The sequence below is a fragment of the Panthera uncia genome (genome assembly GCF_023721935.1).
Source record: "Panthera uncia isolate 11264 chromosome B2 unlocalized genomic scaffold, Puncia_PCG_1.0 HiC_scaffold_24, whole genome shotgun sequence".
Taxonomy (NCBI): Eukaryota; Metazoa; Chordata; class Mammalia; order Carnivora; family Felidae; genus Panthera; species Panthera uncia.
Window position 1 is genome coordinate 27,676,024 of NW_026057580.1, and position 20,485 is coordinate 27,696,508.

Sequence of the window (20,485 nt, forward strand, 5' to 3'; positions counted from 1 at the left end):
TTGTAAATGACATATCAGATAAAGGGTTAGTGTCCAAAATCTATAAAAAGCTTATCAAACTCCACACCCAAAAAACAAATAATCCAGTGAAGAAATGGGCAAAAGACATGAATAGACACTTCTCCAAAGAGACATCCAGATGGTCAACTGACACATGAAAAAATGCTCAACATCACTCATCATCAGGGAAATATAAATCAAAACCACAATGAGATACCACCTTATACCTGTCAGAATGGCTAACATTAATAACTCAGGCAACAACAGATGTTGGCAAGGATGCGGAGAAAGAGGATCTCTTTTGCATTGTTGGTGGCAATGCAAGCTGGTGCAGCCACTCTGGAAAACAGTATGGAGGTTCCTCAAAAAACTAAAAATAGAACTACCCTACAACCCAGCAATTGCACTACTAGGCATTTATCCAAGGGATACAGGTGTGCTGTTTCAAAGGGACACATGCACCCCCATGTTTATAGCAGCACTATCAACAATAGCCAAAGTATGGAAGAGCCCAAATGTCCATCGATGGATGAATGGATAAAGAAGATGTATATATATGCAATGGAATATTACTCAGCAATCAAAAAGAATGAAATCTTGCCATTTGCAACTATGTGGATGGAACTGGAGGGTATTATTCTAAGTGAAATTAGTCAGTCAGAGAAAGAGAAAAATCATATGACTTCACTCATGAGGACTTTAAGAGACAAAACAGATGAATATAAGGGAAGGGAAACAAAAATAATATAAAAACAGGGAGGGGGAAAAACAGAAGAGACTCATAAATATGTAGAACAAACAGGGTTACTGGAGGGGTTGTGGGAGGGGGGATGGGCTAAATGGGTAAGGGTCACTAAGGAACCTACTCCTGAAATCACTGTTGCACTGTATGCTAACTAATTTGGATGTAAATTTAAAAAAATAAAAAATAAAACAAGTTAAAAAAAATAAAATATTCTAACTTAAGAATAACTTGGGGTGCCTGGGTGGCTCAGTCAGTTAAGCATTTGACTTCGGCTCAGGTCATGATCTCATGGTTTGTAAGCTTGAGCCCTTCATCGGGCTCTTTGCTGTCAGCACAGAGCCCAGTTTGGATCCTTGTTCCCCCTGTCTCTCTGCCTCTCCCGACTTGTGCTCTCTCTCTCAATAATAAATAAACACCAAAAAAAAAAAAAAAAAGAATATTTAAGACTAACTCCTATTTTTAAAATAAAATTGATCAAAATATCTATGTGGACGTTGTCTACATTTAACATAAGTGTAATCTAGTACTTTCTTCTTCATCTGTAGGATGGGGCTAATCATTTATGGAGTGCTTCTTGTGTACTAGGTACTGTGCTGGCCTCTTTTATTTCAGTGACACCTCATCATGAGGTGTGTTAGGAGACTCTTAGACAATTTTGCCTCTCAGACCACTGGGCTTTCTTGACCGTTGCCTTGTGATATTCCTTGGCCACTAGAACAGCATGGTACAGGGAGGTTTGCTTTTTAAATTTTTCTTAAGATAAAGTGTACAGACTTTAACAAAAGAACATAGAACAATATTTTGCAATCTTTGTATCTTTAGCGATTGTGAAAACTTTAGTTTGCTTGTCACTTTTCAATATTTCTAGTAGAAACTAGAGGGAGCCTGTCTCTTAGTTCCCCAAACTAGAAAGTAAAGTTTGTGGTTGGATCTTAGCACTGTGCATCATTTCATATTAAAAGAAGGTGCACAAACCTGCCATGGGGGAAGAGGCAACCAAGCCCTAGCCACAGAAATTGACTGTAAGCAAAAACATTTTTTTTCACTGCAGGGAACAGGGTATTTATGTTTAAACATGTAAAACATTTAAAGGGAGGAAACATTAGCAGTAGAGAGCTGAAGATTCATTGTGAGTGCTGTTTATTACTTAATGTTATCTTGAATACAAAATCAAAAGGACTTTGTTGAAGAAAAACCTCTCATAGATGTCTGTCTCCTAATAGTTTTTAACTTTCACTCACTACCTTATAAAAAGTAGTAATCATTAACTTAGGACTTGACAAAGAGAATGGACTCTCCAGACTTTGGCCAAAAATTTCCTCCAAACAGAGATTTTCACATATTCGTTTTTCACCTTTTTTTCACACTTGAGAAGCCTCATGTTCTGGAGAGCTAACTTAACTTGTCCAAAGTCCAAGGTTAGGAAAAAGCAGTTGTGTCTGTTTCTTTCTACTAGGACTCACCTGCAACTTCTATTCCTTTGGACACTCAAAAAGCTTAATGTTCACATAAACATTAGAATTGTTATATATAATTCACTGCCTTACTGAGTTTAATTTATGATTTAGCAGGTTGTATTGAAGGACACAGAAAGAAGATTAAATAATTAAAATATGTGTTCCTAGGGATTATAGCTAGTTCCTGTTTATTTTTTACTAGTATTATAAAATTGTAGAGATAGAGGATCTAGTATACATATAACCACATCCTTACTAATAAGATGGGATTAAAAGTAGGGGAAATAAATAAAGACTACGATTCATTTTTTTTTCTATGAAGAAAGCTTGTGGATTACCTGCTCTATTACCACATAGCTAAAAGCACCTGGAAATGAATATCTGAAAATAGGCAAACAGTAATGATTGTTGAAATTGCCATCTATAGTGTTGTGGACCCTTTTCTTTACTATCAGGAAAACCAAAGACTTGGCAGGAAGGCGCCCCGTGTGTCAGGAAGGCTTGAAGAACTGAGCTTCTCTATGACCTTGAATTAATTTCAATGAAAGCTAGGGACGATAAAGTATTCTTGGCATTAAGACTGTCTAGGTAGCTTGAATATTTGCTTGTTTCATTCTAACTGCCAGCATATGAGTGGGTTTCTTTACCTTAGGGAATGAGAAATGAATGAGAAAAAAAAATTTCACTAAAGATGTAAAGAATGTAAGAAAAATGGAAACATTTTCTGTATCTTCCAGACTAAAAGGTAAAAACACACATATTACAGAATCTCATTTGGCTAAATGTCACCAATATGCAATAGCTAAGATTTAGTGGTAAATAGGAAAAAGCAATTTACCAATAATGTGGAAAAAATAAATCCAGAGGAGAGATTTTATGATTCAGGAAAGGTTATATGTATAGTTGTAAAACACAGATTCTAACAGGAAATACAGCTACAACACACACACACACACACACACAAAAGCAAAGGAACAAGATTTGAGTGTACGAGAAAAGAAACTTGGCATATTGCCTGTCTTGCAAAATAATTGTAAACCAGAGTTCTGCTGGAAATGGAATATTTTAATGACCAAACTGGATTGCAAAACATTTACCCTATCCTGTTATTTCTTTCTAAATTAAGATCAATAGTCCTGTGAACTGTCGAACCCAGATGCTGTTGTTTGCTGACCACCCTTCTTTATCTTCAGTTTAATTTGTAAAGCTGGTTTGGGTCCCTTGGGTGTTTAAAAAACACAAGTCTGAGCTGGTTTCTGGGCCAGATAATGTGAACATTGTGAATTCCTGTGCTTCTAGAACTAGGCTCAGATATTTTGGAATCATTTTTGGTGGTGGTGACCCTTAAAGCCATCGAATTCAAGTGGTCTGTTGATATTTTCCTTACTACAGCACCATACCTCTGGAATTCCTGAGGAGTTTGGGTTGGGGCCATGGTGAAAAGAAAATATGCCAATCACGAATTCTCCTTCTCTTGTCCTTAAATGGATTTTTCTTTCTGACAGTTACAGGTAAATGTTTTAAGGGACTTGAAAGATCTCTCTTTCCCATTAGTTAGACATCTTAAGAGTAAGGGACAGACAAAATCAAATTTTACTACTTAAACTGTAATGCTGGTATAGAAAATTTCCCCCAGCAACCCTTTGATCAGATACATACATACACTTTAAAATACTTAACTATTTTGGGGCCCCTGGTGGCTCAGTTAAGCATCCGACTATTGATTTCGGCTTAGGTCGTGATCTCATGGTTCATGAGAGCCCTGAGTTGGGTTCTGTGTGTGTGTGGAGCCTGCTTGGGATTCTCTCAATCTCTCTCTCTCTCTCTCCCTTTGCCTCTCTCCTGCTCTCTAAATAAATAAATAAAATTTAAAAAATACTTACAAGTATTTAAAATACTGGGACAAAGATATTTTATTAACCAGTTTTGCATAACACAGGCTGCACAGGTTTTTACTCATTTCATGTGACTGGTAGTTTATATATTTTGATTATAAGTGTAGGTAATACAGTGTAATGGGAAACTCACTGGATTGGCCATGTGAAAGCTTAAATTCTTAGTCCCACTAATTTAGAGGTTCTTGGTTTTGTTTTGGTTTTGAGGGGGGGGGGTTCTCGTGAAGGCAAACTGGAAGGGGCGGGGGGGAGAGGGAGATAGAGAATCCCAAGCAGTCTCCATGCTCAGCTTGGAGCCCCATGCAGGGCTGGATTTCACAAATGTGAGATCACGACCTGAGCTGAATTCAAGAGTTAGTCTCTTAATTGACTGAGCCACCCAGGCATCCCAAATTCAGAGTTTTGATTTTTACCTCTTTTGAAGTAGAAGAGTTGGGATTAAGTAAGTGATTTTTAAGGTTCTTTTCAATCCTACCCATTGACTCATTCAAATACAAATTTTAGTTCTGAAGTTATTTGAATTTTAATGATTACATTGCTCCTTTATTAGGCTTTCTTAGATAACTGGAGTATGATAGTTGTTGATAAATATGTTACCTCTACATTGTTAATTCCTATGCCATATTTACTTATGGAATGGCTATTATAAGGGACTGCTAAGATCTAGAAACAGAGTGTTAGTGAACTCGATGGTGATATACTGTGCTTGTATTTATTAACTAATTATTAAGAAGCTATTAATAATTGGATTGAGAGTCAAGAGACTTGATTCTGAGACTTTTGGTACATTATTTAATTTCTCTGAGCATTAGTCTCCTCATTTATAAATTGATACTGTTGGACTAGAAGATGATTGGTGATGTCCTGTGATTCTACACTCCTGGAACACTTGATACCAAAATGTAGATTTAATACATAATATGGCTCAATTATTTTATTAAGAGTGTTGGTCTGAATTTTGGATCTTGAGAACAAGAGGAAAAAAATAATACTTTATATTTTATAGCACTTTATACTTAATAAAGAACTGTTATATACACTGCCTCCAATGAATTTTGTAAAGTGGGCAAAATCATAGTTATTATATCAGTGAGGGTCCTGGCAGTGAATAGATGGTATGCTCATGTGGAGTAGTTTGAAAATAAGGGAATGAAGACCATTTACCAAGATGTGGGCAGGGTTCAGGGAAACTGCAGGAGCTGGGGTGTTTCTCTGGGCTTTGTCTCAATAGGGAGCTGTTTTCACTCTTAGGCCTGAAGCTGGAGAAGGTGAGGATCTCCTGACAGAAACTGTGCCCTTGGGGAAAGGTAAATTTTGGTGACCTAGTGGCAAGAAATCTAGGGAAATAAATACCCTGTCTCACTCTCCTTCCTCGCAACAATTGCTGGTGACTTCTGTTGTCTAAACTCAACTGGAGGCAGAATGGAAGGGATCCCATCGATGCAATCCTCTGAGAGGGCCTCTGGGGTACAGAGCAGAGGGGGAGGGGTGGGAGTAGGAGGAAGGGCGGGGCACGTGGCAAATAGGTGGCACGCTTACTATTGCCACTTTACAGATAATGAAACTGAGGCTTAGAAAGTTAAACAGCAGAAAGGAAATCACGAGTTACTTGTAGCACCAGGATGCAAATCTCCCACTTATAGTCTTCACAGGTGTCTTATTTTGTTAGCATGAAATTAAAATTCTTTACCATGTTTTCCAAGACTCTGTATGATCTGACTTCTGCTTGCCTTTCCGAAGTCATCTTATAATACCATCTCCTATTCTGGGAATACTGGCTGCCTTTCTCTCTCTCAAATAAGTAATATTATTTTCCTATTACTGGGTTTAGCCTCTGCCTAGAGTACTTGTCCCACATGACTTCACACGTGGCTAATTCTCACTAGATGAGCTCAAATGTCCCACTTAAAAGAGTCCGATCCTGACCATCCCAACTAAAATGTACTCTTCCAGTGGCTTTCTATCTCCCCTTCTGCTTTATTTCCTTTATGGCATTAACTCAGTCTGTATCTTTCCTCACTGATTGGTGGATATGGTGTTTGCCTGACTCCTCCTATTGGAATGTAACTTTTATGGAGGCTGGGCAGCTGTCTGGTTAAGGGAGTATTTCCAACACCTGGTCTGGAACTGGTACCCAATTTTAACATTTTAGTGAATAATCCATTCTATAACCATTACTCCAAGGGAAGGAGAAAAGAACAAAGGTTACTAATGCTAGACTGCATTTTTGAGGCAAATGACACCGTTTCACCATCCCTACCCTTCACAGCTTCATCAGACTTAAATAGCAATTGCATTTTGGTTTCTTCTCATTCAGAGATTATAAACATGAGTTTTGATTTGTATTAGGGGTGGGGCTTACTTACAATAAAGATGGTCATGGGTCACCTGAGTGGCTCTGTTGGTTAAGCATCTGACTCTTGATTTTGGCTCAGGTCATGATCCCAGAGTTATAGGATCAAGCCCCGAGTGGGACTCTGTACTGATAGTGTGGAGCCTGCTTGGGATTTTCTCTCTCCCTCTCTCTCTCCTGCTCCTCCCCTGCTTGTGCACCCTCTTTCTTCCTCTCTCTCTCTCTCAAAATAAATCAATAAACTTAAAAAAAAAGGTGGTCATAAAACTAGGCAGGTATGAAAGCTGTAAGTCTCAGGTTCCATGTGCAGTTCAATTAATTTTGTTTCTAAGACTTAAGGTTTCTTGGAATGTGGAAATAGAAGAGGAAGAAGGAAAATTATGGGAGTGACATAATTTTTTTGGCAGCTTTTATCATAGTTTGTAAACTCTCTATGAAATAATTTTATCATTGTCACTATTTCCCTCTCTCTCATCTATCTATTGATTATCTCTTTCATCTATCTACCTATCATCTATCCTCTCTAATCTACCATCTCTCTATATAATTTATTTATATACATACCAATATTATTTATTTATATACACCCACTCAAACTTTGGGTTAATCCCCTAGGCTTTCATCATTTGAGCTTTTAAGCTTTCCCTATTGTTATAGTCACTAGCCCTTCTGTGAACTTGTCTTATTATTTCTTTCACTTTCTAATAGCTATCTCTTTGGGAGTAATAGAGATACATCATCTCGGTAAAGTTTCAAGTACTTCACTTTTCACTAAAGTCAGGAACTATTTCTTGAAAACTATCACAATCAGTTTTTATTATTTTAGAACTAGTAAGTTGAAATGTATATATATATTTTGATCTGCACTATGTGATGGGTGATAGAGATTCAACAACAATAGACAAAAACAGGCATGGTCACTGCCCTCAGTTCTATGACAGGAAATCTGGGAATGCTTCCCTAAAGAAGTAAAGTCTGAGTTGAAATCTGAAGGATAAATAAGTGTTAGCTGACTGTGGAGAGGAACACGAGAACATTTAAGGCAGAGGAAAGAGTATGAATAAAATTCCTATACCAGGATGGAGTGTGGCAATTCTAGGAACTAAGAACAGGCATTTAAAAAAGATCAAGATCTGCCATATGTCATTATGAAAAAGACTGATTTCCATAAGCCAGGCACAAAACTGCATCTCATTATTTTATAGTCACACCTTAAGACATGATTAAAAATTTCTGTCACTAAATCACTGGTATTCTAAATCTCCAATGTCTTCTATTTATTAACACTTTTGACTTTTGGATGAGAGTTAAATACTCACAGAATCTCAAGGGACATAGGATAAAAAATGTTTGCATTAGTATATTTGATAAAGTGATCTGAGAGAGATTAAATTAGTTCTTACCACACATATGAATATATTACAATACCCCCCCCCCAAATTATGCAAAGGTGTATATAACACAATTGATGATTGGTTCCTGTCCTTCTATGCCAGCCTCTGTTCCTAAATAGGGGAAATAAAGGCTAAAGCTTTATCTTCTGGATGGAGGGTGAGGTGGGATAGAATAATAGTGGATTCTCCAATCTCAGGAAGCCAGGAGATAGTAGGTAAAACTCTATGTCCCCCTATTTTTCTGGCTTCATCTCATCATATTCCTTAACTGCGAGTTTGGAATCCTTGCCACACTGTTTTTAAGTCCCAGCCAGCCCCAAGATCCAGAATCATCCCTACTGATATTTAAACTAGACAAGATAGCAGCCAGCAGGTGGCAACAAAATGAACAACAGGACCCACCTGAGTTGTGCAACTGGATCTTGACTGGCTGGCTGGGCAGCTTCAGTCAGGCCATTCTATTAGCCTTAGGGTAACACAACTGTGCCTGTTACACAACTGAATTGTTAGGACTCTGAACATGGCGTTATGGAGTCTTCTTCTAGACCAGTTTCGCTGAGAAATTTAGAACTACACCAAATATGACAAAATGAAATATTAAGTATTGATTTTTAGAAGCTGCAGGACTTGAGATGTGTTAAAAAAAAAAGTTTTATTATTTATTTTGAGAGAGACAGACAGATTGCGAGCAGGGGAGGGGCAGAGAGAGAGGGAGACACAGAATCCAAAGCAGGCTCCAGGCTCTGAGCTGTCAGCACAGATACCAACACAGGGCTCAAACCCATGAACTGTGAGATCATGACCTGAGTTGAAGTCGGATGGTTACCCAACTCCACCACCCAGGCACCCCATGCAAGACTTGAGATATTAAGCAGTGTATGCTTTCCTCATTTCTTCCATGGGACTCAGTTTCCAAAGTCCCCATTTAGACTTTGTGCTTGTGGTCACTATTCACCTGAGAAGTTCTCTTGTTCTAGGCTTCCTAGAGCTTTAGCAGAGGGTTATGGTGTGATTGAGGAGGTTTAAAGGTGGCAGCGTTCTATTAACCCAGTCTTGTCTGTAAAGGCTGGGGTAGGCAGAGATGGTCAGGGAAGTTCTAGGAGGAGAAAGCATTAAATGCGGTGTGGAGTTGTCGCTTGTGGTTTGGGGATGATGGGCAGTAGAGAACCACATTTCTTCTCCTGCCAGTGTTAGGTGAGTGGGCTCCATGAAGATGAGTTTGTGCTATTGGGCTGCAAGGAAGACAGCAGAGAAATGACTTGGGTTCGTCTCTATGGTGGAGAGAACAAGACTGAACTATTCCAACCACTCCTTCCTATCCTGTAGTGCACTTGTAAATGTGGAGGAAATCCAGATCTTATGCAAGCTGAGGATTATTATATATTTTCCATTGTCTTTTTGAAAAGGAAACTGACTTAATTTGTGAACAAGCAGGAGTTGAAATTCTGCCTTACCTTGTTCGCAGTGGATTCCAGTGGTTCCCAGAGGACAGGAACAGGTATACCCATGAGGCAATGAAACACAAGTTGCTCCTTTGCTACAGTGGTGTGGAGGGTCATGTTCAGGGTCACAGGTGGAAACTGTCTCCGTGCAGAGTTCTCCTTTCCACCCAGGGAGGCAGTCACAGCTGTTGGTTGAGAAAGAAGGCCACAGGATTTGAGCACTTGAGCAGAGATGGATATGCACTGTGTATCATCCTGATGTTAACTCGGCAATTGTCACTGAGGTTCCAAGATAGAAAAGATTTTGTACATCAAAGCAAGTAATGATTCAAACTACCAGGATCCAAACTGTCAAGGAAGTGAGCTAATGACTGATTATAGGATTACTGGATTCCACATCAAAAATTTTAAAAGGTTCAGCATGTGGATATTGAGAGAGATTTTAGAGAATCATTTCTTTGGACAGAACAGTCCCTTCTCCCTGCCTCACATCACCACCAAGGGAGAGGCAGTGAACACAGTTGCTGCCTCCTAACCTTAAGCCTAGAGGAAAGAAATTCAGCTTGATATACATTCCCTCACATTGGTGAGCACGTAGGTCCAGCTCCTTGGGCTGCAAAAGGTACTTTGAACCCCTCCAGAGGCCAGGCAGATGCCATTGAATCCCAGGGATGGGTTGTGGCACTCCGACTGAGGATCAGCTTGGGGACATATAAAAGGGATCTTGCCCAGAGGGTATCCTGGTAGCTGAAGAGACCTCAACAGTAAGAGGCAGTCAGTTTATGGCTGGGGCAGAATCTAAGAGGTAAAGGGGACTTCCCATTTTGATGACAGACCTTGTCTGGGTTTAGAGAGTAATATTGGGAAGAATCTAAAAAAAGAGCAAAGGTAGAGATGCCAGATAAAATGTAGGACATCTAATTAAGTTGAGATAAACAATGAATAATTTTTCAGTATATCCCATGCAATATTTGAATTTCAGACAAGCAACATTTGAGATATACTAAAAATTGTTGTGTGCTTGGAATTCAAATTTATTTGGGTGTCCTGTGTTTCCCCCCCTTCATATGGCAACCCTACACTAAGGGCACATGATGGAAAGGGTTACTTTACGTCCCTGCCAGGCCCAGGGAGCACTAAACCATCAGACAATGGTGCAAGTCAAGGAAGCCCATTCCAGGATGTGGTGCATGGTGCTGAGTCAGAAATCACTAGACTGAGGAAAGACAGCAGTAACAGATCGTGCCTTCTTTGCAGACCTTCGGTTCATGTGGTAAGCCCTGGCTGGGTTTAGGCCAACAGTTATGAAGAGTGAAGTGTTGTTAGTATTTTGAAGCGGACCCTCTGAACTAATGCATTGAGAGGGTATTTGCAAATGAAAGTGTCCATTAGTTAAGTTGGAGCAGAAAATTCAATAGACCTCCCCATGTTTTATTTTATTTTATTTTTTTATTTTATTTTTTATTTTTATTTTATTTATTTTTATTAATTTTTGAAAGGCAGAGAGAGACAGAGCGCGAACAGGGGAGGGGCAGAGAGAGAGGGAGACACAGAAACAGAAGCAGGCTCCAGGCTCCAGGCTCCCAGCTATCAGCACAGAGCCCGACTCGGGGCTCGAACTCACTAACTGCGAGATCATGACCTGAGCCGAAGTCGGCCACTCAATCGACTGAGCCCCAAGACCTCCCCAGGTTTTAATCCAGGTCGAAGAAAAGGATGACTCCTTCTAAGCAGGTTTAAAAAGACAGCGAGAAACAAAAGTAAATTTATGAATACATCCATGAGTTCCAGGTCACACTTGTTCTCAGTTTATTACAATGGTTTTTACTTACTGGCAAACTACAGACACAGATGACATGAACAGCACTGCTGGGGTTGTTGAGAGCATCACCAATAGTATAATTCTGAGAGTGAGCAAGTCAAGACAAGGCAGGTAGAAAACAGAAGTACCTTCAGTTCCCTTTTTTCTTTAGGCTAGAAGAACCTCACAAATTCTGAGGATAGAGGGCAGCTTCTGTAGTCCCCTCTAGGTAATATGACAATATATGTCAATATCAATACATTATATGCCTCGTGGAGGGGTCAGGAAGGAAAATGAACACTCTTTCTGCAAACATTATTAACAACCTCTATCATTTTATAGAAACAATAGGTAAGAGCTTCATAAAATTGAGATTAAACCAAAGAAGAAAATCAAAATCACCTGTAACCTCTGACCATGGTGAGGCTGACATTTTTTTTTTTTTTTTTTTTTTTTAGCACTTGGCAGGGATCTTTCCACTACTTCCTCTAAGAAAATTTTAACATGAAAAATGCTGGGAAAATTGGATATCTACACGTAATAGAATGAAACTGGATCCCTATTTTAGCCACCTACAAAAATTAACTTGAAATGGATTAAAGAATTATAAAATATAAGACCTGGAACTGTAAAACTCCTAGAGGAAAACAGAGTTTTTAGTTTCCTCGTTCATAAAACTTTATATAAATGAAATGATATTGTATGTATTCTTTAATTACTGCCTTTCACTCAGGATTATGTTTTGGGATTCACTATGTTGATGCATGTAGCTGCTACATTGTCAATACTATATTACCTCATGAGCGAAAATTCCTATTTTTTGTAGTTGAAATTTCAATGTTTTCTTTTACAGTTTGCATTTCTTGTGACTTATTTAAGAAAGCTTTCCCTATTCCGAGGTCAGAAAGTTATTAGTTTATGTTGTCTCCTCAGACTATTATCATTTTTTTCCTGTTACATGTAAGTCTTAATACATCTGAAATTATTTTTTATGTTTGCTGTGGAGTTAAGAGATCCAATTACAGTTTTCCGTATGGATGACCAATAGTCTGAGCACTCTTCATTGACCAGTTCATCCTTTTCCACTCATGAGCCCTGTCCATATATGCACTGTCCTGTGCCTCTTTATCCTGTTCCGTTAGTGTACTTTTCTAACTTTCTGTTAATACTACACTGTCTTAATTTCTCCCTCTTTTTTTTTTTAATGTTTATTTATTTTGAGAGAGAGAGACAGAAGCAGAGAGAGAGGAAGACAGAGAATCCCAAGCGGATGCAGGGCTCGAACTCAAAACCTAGATCATGACCTGAGCTGATACCAAGAGTCGGACGCTTACCTGACTGAGCCACCCAGGCACCCCTAATTTCTCCTTCTTTATAATAAGTCTTGATAACTAGAGTGACAACTTCTGCTATCTTGTTTTTCTGTTTGGGAGTGTCTTGGCTATTTTTAGTGCTTTGCTATTTTACACCTTTCCCTTCAAATTAAGGTTCAAGATAGGCAAATTTCCTTGCCTTCTCCTTGTCTAAAATAAGGTTTATTTTTCTTTTGTTCTTACACTGCTGGTGCAGCTCTTTGGAGTCTGAGGCCTGTGAGGAATATGCTATTAGATGTCTGTAACCTGTGCAGCCCTGAAAGGGTATGTTATACATGCTTTGTGTTTTAGCAGGAACTCAGGGCAAAAGCCAGCTTGATGCTCACTTTCCAGAGTCTTGCTTTCATTTCATTTGGGATATAAAAGATGTGTTGTTTTCACTTCAGGTAATAGTGTTCTGAAAGTATACACTTTATCTTATTCAGATTTCAACATTTCCACTTGGGAAAGTCATTCAAGATGTATAATAGCCCACAGTTCCACAAATAGAACTGCCTATAAATAACCTTTTATTCCATACTCATTAACTTCTCTCCCACAATCTCACACACAATGGTTGAATGTTATTTCACACTGACTTGATAAAATATACTTTATTCTTGTAGTCACTTGTGAGATAGTATGTTTTTCATTTTTCACTGTCTACAAATAACCCTGTGATAAAACTCTTATAGCTAAATCTCTGTGCACATCTATGATCATTTCCTTAGGATAAACTTAAATATCATCATGACTTCTAGGCTTTGGATACATATTCCAACCTGCCCTCCATAATAACTGTACCAATTTACATTCCTGTCATCAGTTCATGAGAGTGCTCCTGAAATAATACATGTGTATATAATTGAAAATAAGAAATATTTTACAGGCTTCTTGTTTATTATTGACCCGGTAATTATTTATTAAAATAAAGTGACTTAATGTTTGCCTATACATATTTACCAAGAACATATTCATTTCAAACTCCAATATTTTCCTGCATTTTTGGCAGTCTAATCACATTTATGCTTCACCCAAATTCATGTTATCAACTTAAAAAAATATTTTTGGGGGCATCTGGGTGGCTCAGTCAGTTAAAAATCCAGCACTTGATTTCAGCTCAGGTCATGATTTCACGGTTGTGGGACAAAGCCTGCTTGATTCTCTCTCTCTCTCTCTCTCTCTCTCTCTCTCTCCCCCTTTCTCCCTTTCCCTCTCCCCCTCCCCACCACTCTATTTTTTTTTATTAATTTTTTTAAATGTTTATTGATTTTCAGAGAGACAGAGACAGAATGCAAGCGGGTTAGGGGCAGAGAGAGAGGCAGACACAGAATCCGAAGCAGGCTCCAGGCTCCGGGCTGTCAGCACAGAGCCCAACAGGGGGCTCGAACTCACAAGCTGTGAGATCATGACCTGAGCCCAAGTCTGACGCTCAACCGACTGAGCCACCCAGACGCCCCTCCCCACCACTCTTGAGTACCTGCGTATCTGCTCTCTCTTTCTCTCTCTAAAAAACAAACAAACACAACTTTTTTTAGTACTTACTATGTGTATAAGACTAGTCATAAAGGATGGGCAGAAGATGTATAAGGAGAGAGCTGTGGCCCAGGTAGAGGTGAGGTGTGCTAGAGTAAGAACCACGGCGCTGCGTTCGCTGAGAACCAAGTGAGTGGCAGAGAGAAGTGCTGCCAGAACCCAGGAACCAGCGTGGGGAATAACTCAGGGAACAAAAGGAACGTCAGCACCCATGTTCACCAATGACTGTTAGACTCTGGTGCTGGGAGGAACTGAAAACAAAAATTCTTGTCTATTTGGAACTTACAGGTAGAGGCTTAGGCACATACATAAAATAACAAAAAACTGAGCACACAAAAACTTCTGACAATATTGCCATTTCATTAAGTAGGGTATTTAGCTGAGTCCTGATGAAAGAAAACATGCACGATTATTGTATCTAAGTTAACATTTGTGCAAAAAAAAAAAAAAAAAAAAGTTTGAGAAGTTGCATAAGGTTCTCCAAAATGGAGGAAAACAAAATACAGGATTAATCTGCTACAAATTTACATAATGATCATAAAGATTTTTAGTTACTGTTTGAAGAGCTCCAAGAGCATAAAATATGGAAAGACTTTTCTACAAAAATAGACGTCTTCTGGCTCACAGTCCTCTCCTGCCACCTTTATGGGGATGCTCCCCTTCAACCCCTGACGGTTGGTGGCCTGAGCTTGGATGCCTTATGCGCGTGGGCACCATCCATTTGCAACCGTCTAAATGCACCTATTCACCTTCAGGTTTGAAATGACTGGACAGTTCCGATACATGTTTCAAGTGGTGTTTTATATAATGAAGTTTAGAATTAGGGAGTTTCGAGTATGTGTAGAGCCGTTCTGGCACAAACTGCCTTTTCACCTGCTTCCTGACATAGATAGGCATGATATGCACTATATGCCCTTTTGGCTGTTTTCCTATAAATGTTATTTTTAAAAATAAATTTCCAGGGGCGCCTGGGTGGCTCAGTCGGTTAAGCGGCCGACTTTGGCTCAGGTCATGATCTCGCGGTCCGTGAGTTCAAGCCCCGCGTCGGGCTCTGTGCTGACAGCTCAGAGCCTGGAGCCTGTTTCAGATTCTGTGTCTCCCTCTCTCTGACCCTCCCCCGTTCATGCTCTGTCTCTCTCTGTCTCAAAAATAAATAAATGTTAAAAAAAATTAAAAAAAAATTAAAAAAATAAAAAAAAATAAAAATAAATTTCCTTTTCTCCTCCTGTTCAAATTGACAGATTTCCTATTTAATAGATTCTAAAACAAAAAAACCCAAGCCCAAAATATATTGTATTACCAATTTCATAAAAGAAACAAAGCTGTAAGAATTTTTATATAAAAAGAAAACTCTAAAAACACACACAAAACCAAAACTCTAATATCATTACTTTTTTATGATGACTGCGCCATCTAGTGGGTCATTTTTATCAATGTAAAAAAAGAGCTAAACAAAATTGATCTCATTGCCTTATAGACACACATGACAATGGTAAAATATTTTTCTATTAAATATAGCTTAAATAATATCAAGCATAATATAATACAGACGTTATAAACTTATTTGAAAAATAAATCTTAACTAAAATAAATGCTCATACGCTTCCTCTCAGAATTGTTAGGTCTGAAGCAATTAGGTATATGTTTAAAGATTAAAAAAATTACATTCAAGTACCATATACTATTTTCTTACATTATATATATATTTCAAAAAATTTGTATTTATTTATTTTTGAGAGAGAAAGAGAGAGAGAGAGAGAGAGAGAGAGAGATAGGGAGACAGAGAATCCCAAGCAGGCTCTGTGCTGTCAGTGCAGAGCTTGATGTGGGGCTCGAATTCACGAACTGTGAGATCATGACCTAAACTGAAATCACGAGTGAGACGCTTAACAAACCGAGCCACCCAGGTGCCCCTTTCTTACATTGTATCTTAAGAATATTTCCATCATAATGATTTTGTGCAAGATCAGATTTTTCTTCTCGTTCCTTTTTTTGGCTTCTTTAGCACACTGTGAAAGGTAGATAATAAAAAGTCTCAAATTTTTATTCATTATTCTCTACATTTGGATGACAATATTTTTTTAAGCCTTGAAGTTATTAATTCATTATAATTTTTTCTTTTAACCACATATTTACTACTTTTCCTTGAGGAAAAGTAGATTTTGGACAGGTATGTGTGTGAGATGGGGTGTCCATAGAGTGGAAAAAGGAGAGCAACACCAAAGAGAGGTAGATATTCATTCATTTAAAGAATATTTGTTACTATTATTTTTACAAGCTAAGTGTCTGCCATAGTGCTTAGTACTGAGCATTCCACAGCACAGAAGGCCCCATTCTTGGCCACAAGGACTTACTTGCTCTTTCTGGGAGGATCAGATTAGTGAGCAGACAATTTAAATACAATGTGACAGGTGCTAAAATGAGTACTATGGGAACCCATGGGAAGGACACCTAAGCAATTTTAGTGAGTTCAGGGAAGCTTCTGAGGTAAGATTTGCCTACAAGAATGAGTGTATGGAGAAGGACAGGCAGTAGAAGCTTAGGCTGGAAAAGGGTTAGAATTCAAGGGCTTTGAATAACAGGCTGAGATAGTTCAACTTTTAAGTGACAGACATGGGGAAGGACATGACTGATGAGGCATATTTTAGGAATATTAATTTGGTATGTATAGGATGACCCCCTCGTGTAACAACCACCTCTCTAGTGATGTAAGTTTAACCTTAGTGGGATCTTACTATATTTTTGCCCCTAGAATGGGGGTTGGCAAACTTTGGCAGTATAGTTTGCTTTGTGGCCATATAGACTCTGTTGCAACATCTCAACTCTGCCAACTGTTGAAAATAGCCACAGACAATCCACAAAAGAATGGACATGGCTGTATCCCAATAAAACTTTATTGGGATAACCAGGTGATGGATCAGATTTGGCCCATAGGCCATAGTTTGTGACCCCTGCACTAGATAATTAATTGCATGGGGGCAGAGATCAGCTCTGTTTTGCTCTGTTATCATCCCAGGGCCTAAGCCAGTTCCTGGCATATAGTAATTTTCATCGAGTGTCTGAGGAATAAATCAATAAGTCATGGCTGGGGAACAAAGAAGTGGATGGATGCAAAGAGACCTGGACAGGGAAATGGCTTTGAGGATGGAGAGGTGGAAGCAGATATGACAAACATCTGATAAATGTTGGCTTGAAAGATGAAAGATAGGGTCACCTGGGTGGCTCAGTCAGTTAAGCGTCCGATTCTTGGTTTCTACTCAGGTCATGATCTCATGGTTCAGGAGTCTGAGCCCCACATCGACTCTGTGCTGACAGTGTGGAGCCTGCTTGGGATTCTCTCTCTCTCCCCATCTCTCTCTGCCCCTCCCCATTCACTATCTCTCTCTCTCAAAAAAAAAAAAAAAGATTTAAACAAAACAAAATAAAATTAAAAAAAAACAATGAAAGATAATAGTAATGGCAAACATTTTTTGGGGCCTGCCGTATGCCAGGCACTCTTCTTGGCACTTTAATAATGTAAAAAAATTTTTTTTAAATGTTTATTTTTGGGAGAGAGAGAGAGAGAGAGAGAGAGCATGAGCGAGCATGAGTGGGGGAAGGGCAGAGAGAGAGGGAGACATAGAACTCAATGCAGGCTCCAGGATCTGAGCTGTCATCACAGAGCCTAATGTGGGGCTCGAACTTACAAACTTTGAGATCATGACTGGAGCCAGAGTCGGACGCTTAACCAACTGAGCCACCCAGGCGCCCCTCGTATTAGCACTTTAAATGTATTAATTCAATTAATCCTCCTTGTGACCCTATTAGGAGGATACTATTATCCTCCTCATTTTGCAGAGGAGGAACTTGAGGAACAGAGAAGTTAAGCAAATTGAATGGCTAGTAATGGGTGAGGAAGTCCATACATTTAAGTGCTGTTCTATGTCTCTCAAACTATGGAAATCTTTGGGGTTTCAAAAGAAAATGACTGAAAGAATATGGTGCCATTATTGGGAATAGAGACATCTGGAGAATGTAGTTTAACAGCAAAATATAAAAATCTTCTTTTAGCTCTCCGGAGTTGGAAGTGACAGCAGGTGATAAAAAGGCTTTTTCCCTTTAAGTATCTAGTGACATGGCTCTTGAACTTGATGAGATGTGAGGACATAGGACAGATTTGTGAATTAAGTAGAACAGCAAATGGCTGAAGCATTTACTATATGATAGCTAAGAATATTCAAAAGATACTGAAGAATCATTGATATTATACATAGAACTGTTTTCTTATCTTAAGTCCATTCCAAAAATGTTAGCTATCCTCAGTTGTTAATACCTAAAGAACAGTTTGTGGGTTCCTTTGTCTCTAAACATGGAGGAATGATAACACAGAAGAAAGTGTTAGGCACTTTGGAAATATGAGTAACAGCTGGTCATGGTGGCAATCAAGAGTTGAGTACTGGAGTATTTTACTAATACAGTTAATTATTTTACATCTGTGCATTTAGGATGAAACTGATTTAAATTTCTAAATTGCAGATGAACTGGGCTTTAATGCCAATGTCATAGCTTAGAAACACCTATGGATTAATTTTTTCTTGTTACAATAGATATTCAACATGGAGAATTTCATTTTCTTGTAATTAGGCAATTCTGAGACTTCTGAAGTTTAAGGTGAACATCGACATATAAAAGTTAAACTGGAAATGAGATAATGGAAGATTTAGTATTCTTTGTTTGACTATCCCTTAAACATCATTCACTTTCTTACTAAATATTCACCAAAGGACTAGCATGATGTCCCACTCCACATCGTTACCAGGGTACACACAGAATACACAGCAGAAAACACAGTTTTGCCTCCTTTATTATATTTTATTTGTAACAAATTATTTGTATGAAATATAGATGATATGTAAAATATACTATCCAAAGGTTATTAGGGCCTCACTGTAGTTCCAGGAACCATTTTAAGTACTTCATAGGTAGGAACTTACTTAACACCCATAACTAACCCTACGAGGTAAATGCAATTACTAGTTTTCAGTGTGCACTTGAAAAACAGAGACTTAGAGAAATATAACCGCTGCTTAACCTACTTTTTCAGTTTATCACATAGATTCTCACTGCTTTGCATAAGAGAGATTCTTTTTTCTATATTAAGGCTAATGAGGGCAAATTATTAGAAACAACATTATGAGAGGAGAACAGAAAGGAAAAGTTCTTGGAGGGGGGTGGCGCCTGGCTGGCTCAGCTGGTGAAGCATGTGACTCTTGATCTTGGGGTTGTGAGTTTGAGCCCCACATTGGATGTAGAGATTACTAAAAATAAAATCTTAAAAAAAAAGAAAAAGTTCTTGGAGCAAATTTAGCTTGAGCTGGGTATGTAAGAAAATTATGGTTACAGATTTGTGGGTTTTATGTGCATGAGCAAAATCACAGACATAGTACCTAGAATGAAATCTATGTAATGTGATAATAAACTCATATGAAAAGTGGGATTAATGCATGTTATTTAGCAATAGATGGTCACATAGACTAAAGGACTCCACTTCTGTATACACAAAGTATTTCTCTGCAATTTGAAGGGAAAGAGAAACATACCCGAATCTCCTCCTTAGGCCATCTGTTGTGCTCAATGGTTTCATTCGTGTCAGTTTGCTTTTCTTTATGACTTACTTCCATTTCAGTAATAAGCTGGGAGAATAAGGTAAGTGTGATATGATGGATATCACTTTACCTGCCAAAATTTACTGGATGTCAAATGACATGCACAAAATTTGAGGCTTTGAAAAATATGCAAATAAGCACTAAAACAAATAGACCTTACTGTATAGTGGAATGTGATGGCATGTTAAGACCAAACATGCTTATAAGGAAGGGTCATTATAAGCACTCCACCTGCTGAGTTTCCCCATGGCTTTCCTTTCTTTTTAAAAGCTTTTCTTAACATTTATTTATTTTTGAGAGACAGCAAGAGACAGAGCACAAGCGGGAGAGGGGCAGAGAGACAGGGAGACACAGAATCCAAAGCAGGCTCTAGGCTCTGAGCTGTCAGCACAGAGCCTGATGTGGGGCTTGAACCCACGAACTGTGAGATCATGACCTGAGCTGAAGTTGACGCTTTAACTGACTGAGCCACCCAGGCGCCCCTTTGGCTTTCCTTTCTTTGCTGGTGAGATCACTCAACAAACTCTTTGATGACATCTCACAGAGAGTAGAAGGATGAGATGAAAGTACCTTTACACACTAGTAAAAGTACTGGTCGTTTTCTGTGAGCCTCAGTTCTAATGTTTCTGTTGTCCAAGTGTAAGGACCTAAACATTATTTTATGTTAGCAGTTGGACTCAATTCCTCTTAGCGAGAGAACTGTCTTTGGGAAACTATTTACATGAGCTTGGAGTGGATGGTGGATCATAGCTGCAGTCATGGAAGCATGAGGCTGGACTACCACAGGAAGATAGGGAGACTGCTCTGCCTGGGGCCAGAAGGGAAATTCGGTTTGTTCTAACCTAGGGAATCAGTTAGAGCAAGA

General features: G+C 38.7%; 1 protein-coding gene across 1 annotated transcript in view; it reads right to left on the reverse strand.

Annotated features, from left to right (window-relative positions):
* The window catches only part of EYS (eyes shut homolog), a 1,624,793-nt gene that overhangs the window by 31,056 nt on the left and 1,573,252 nt on the right, over nt 1–20,485 (reverse strand). Inside the window, 1 exon segment of the mRNA XM_049653864.1 lies at nt 9,299–9,471. Within this exon segment, the coding sequence (XP_049509821.1) occupies nt 9,299–9,471 (173 nt within the window).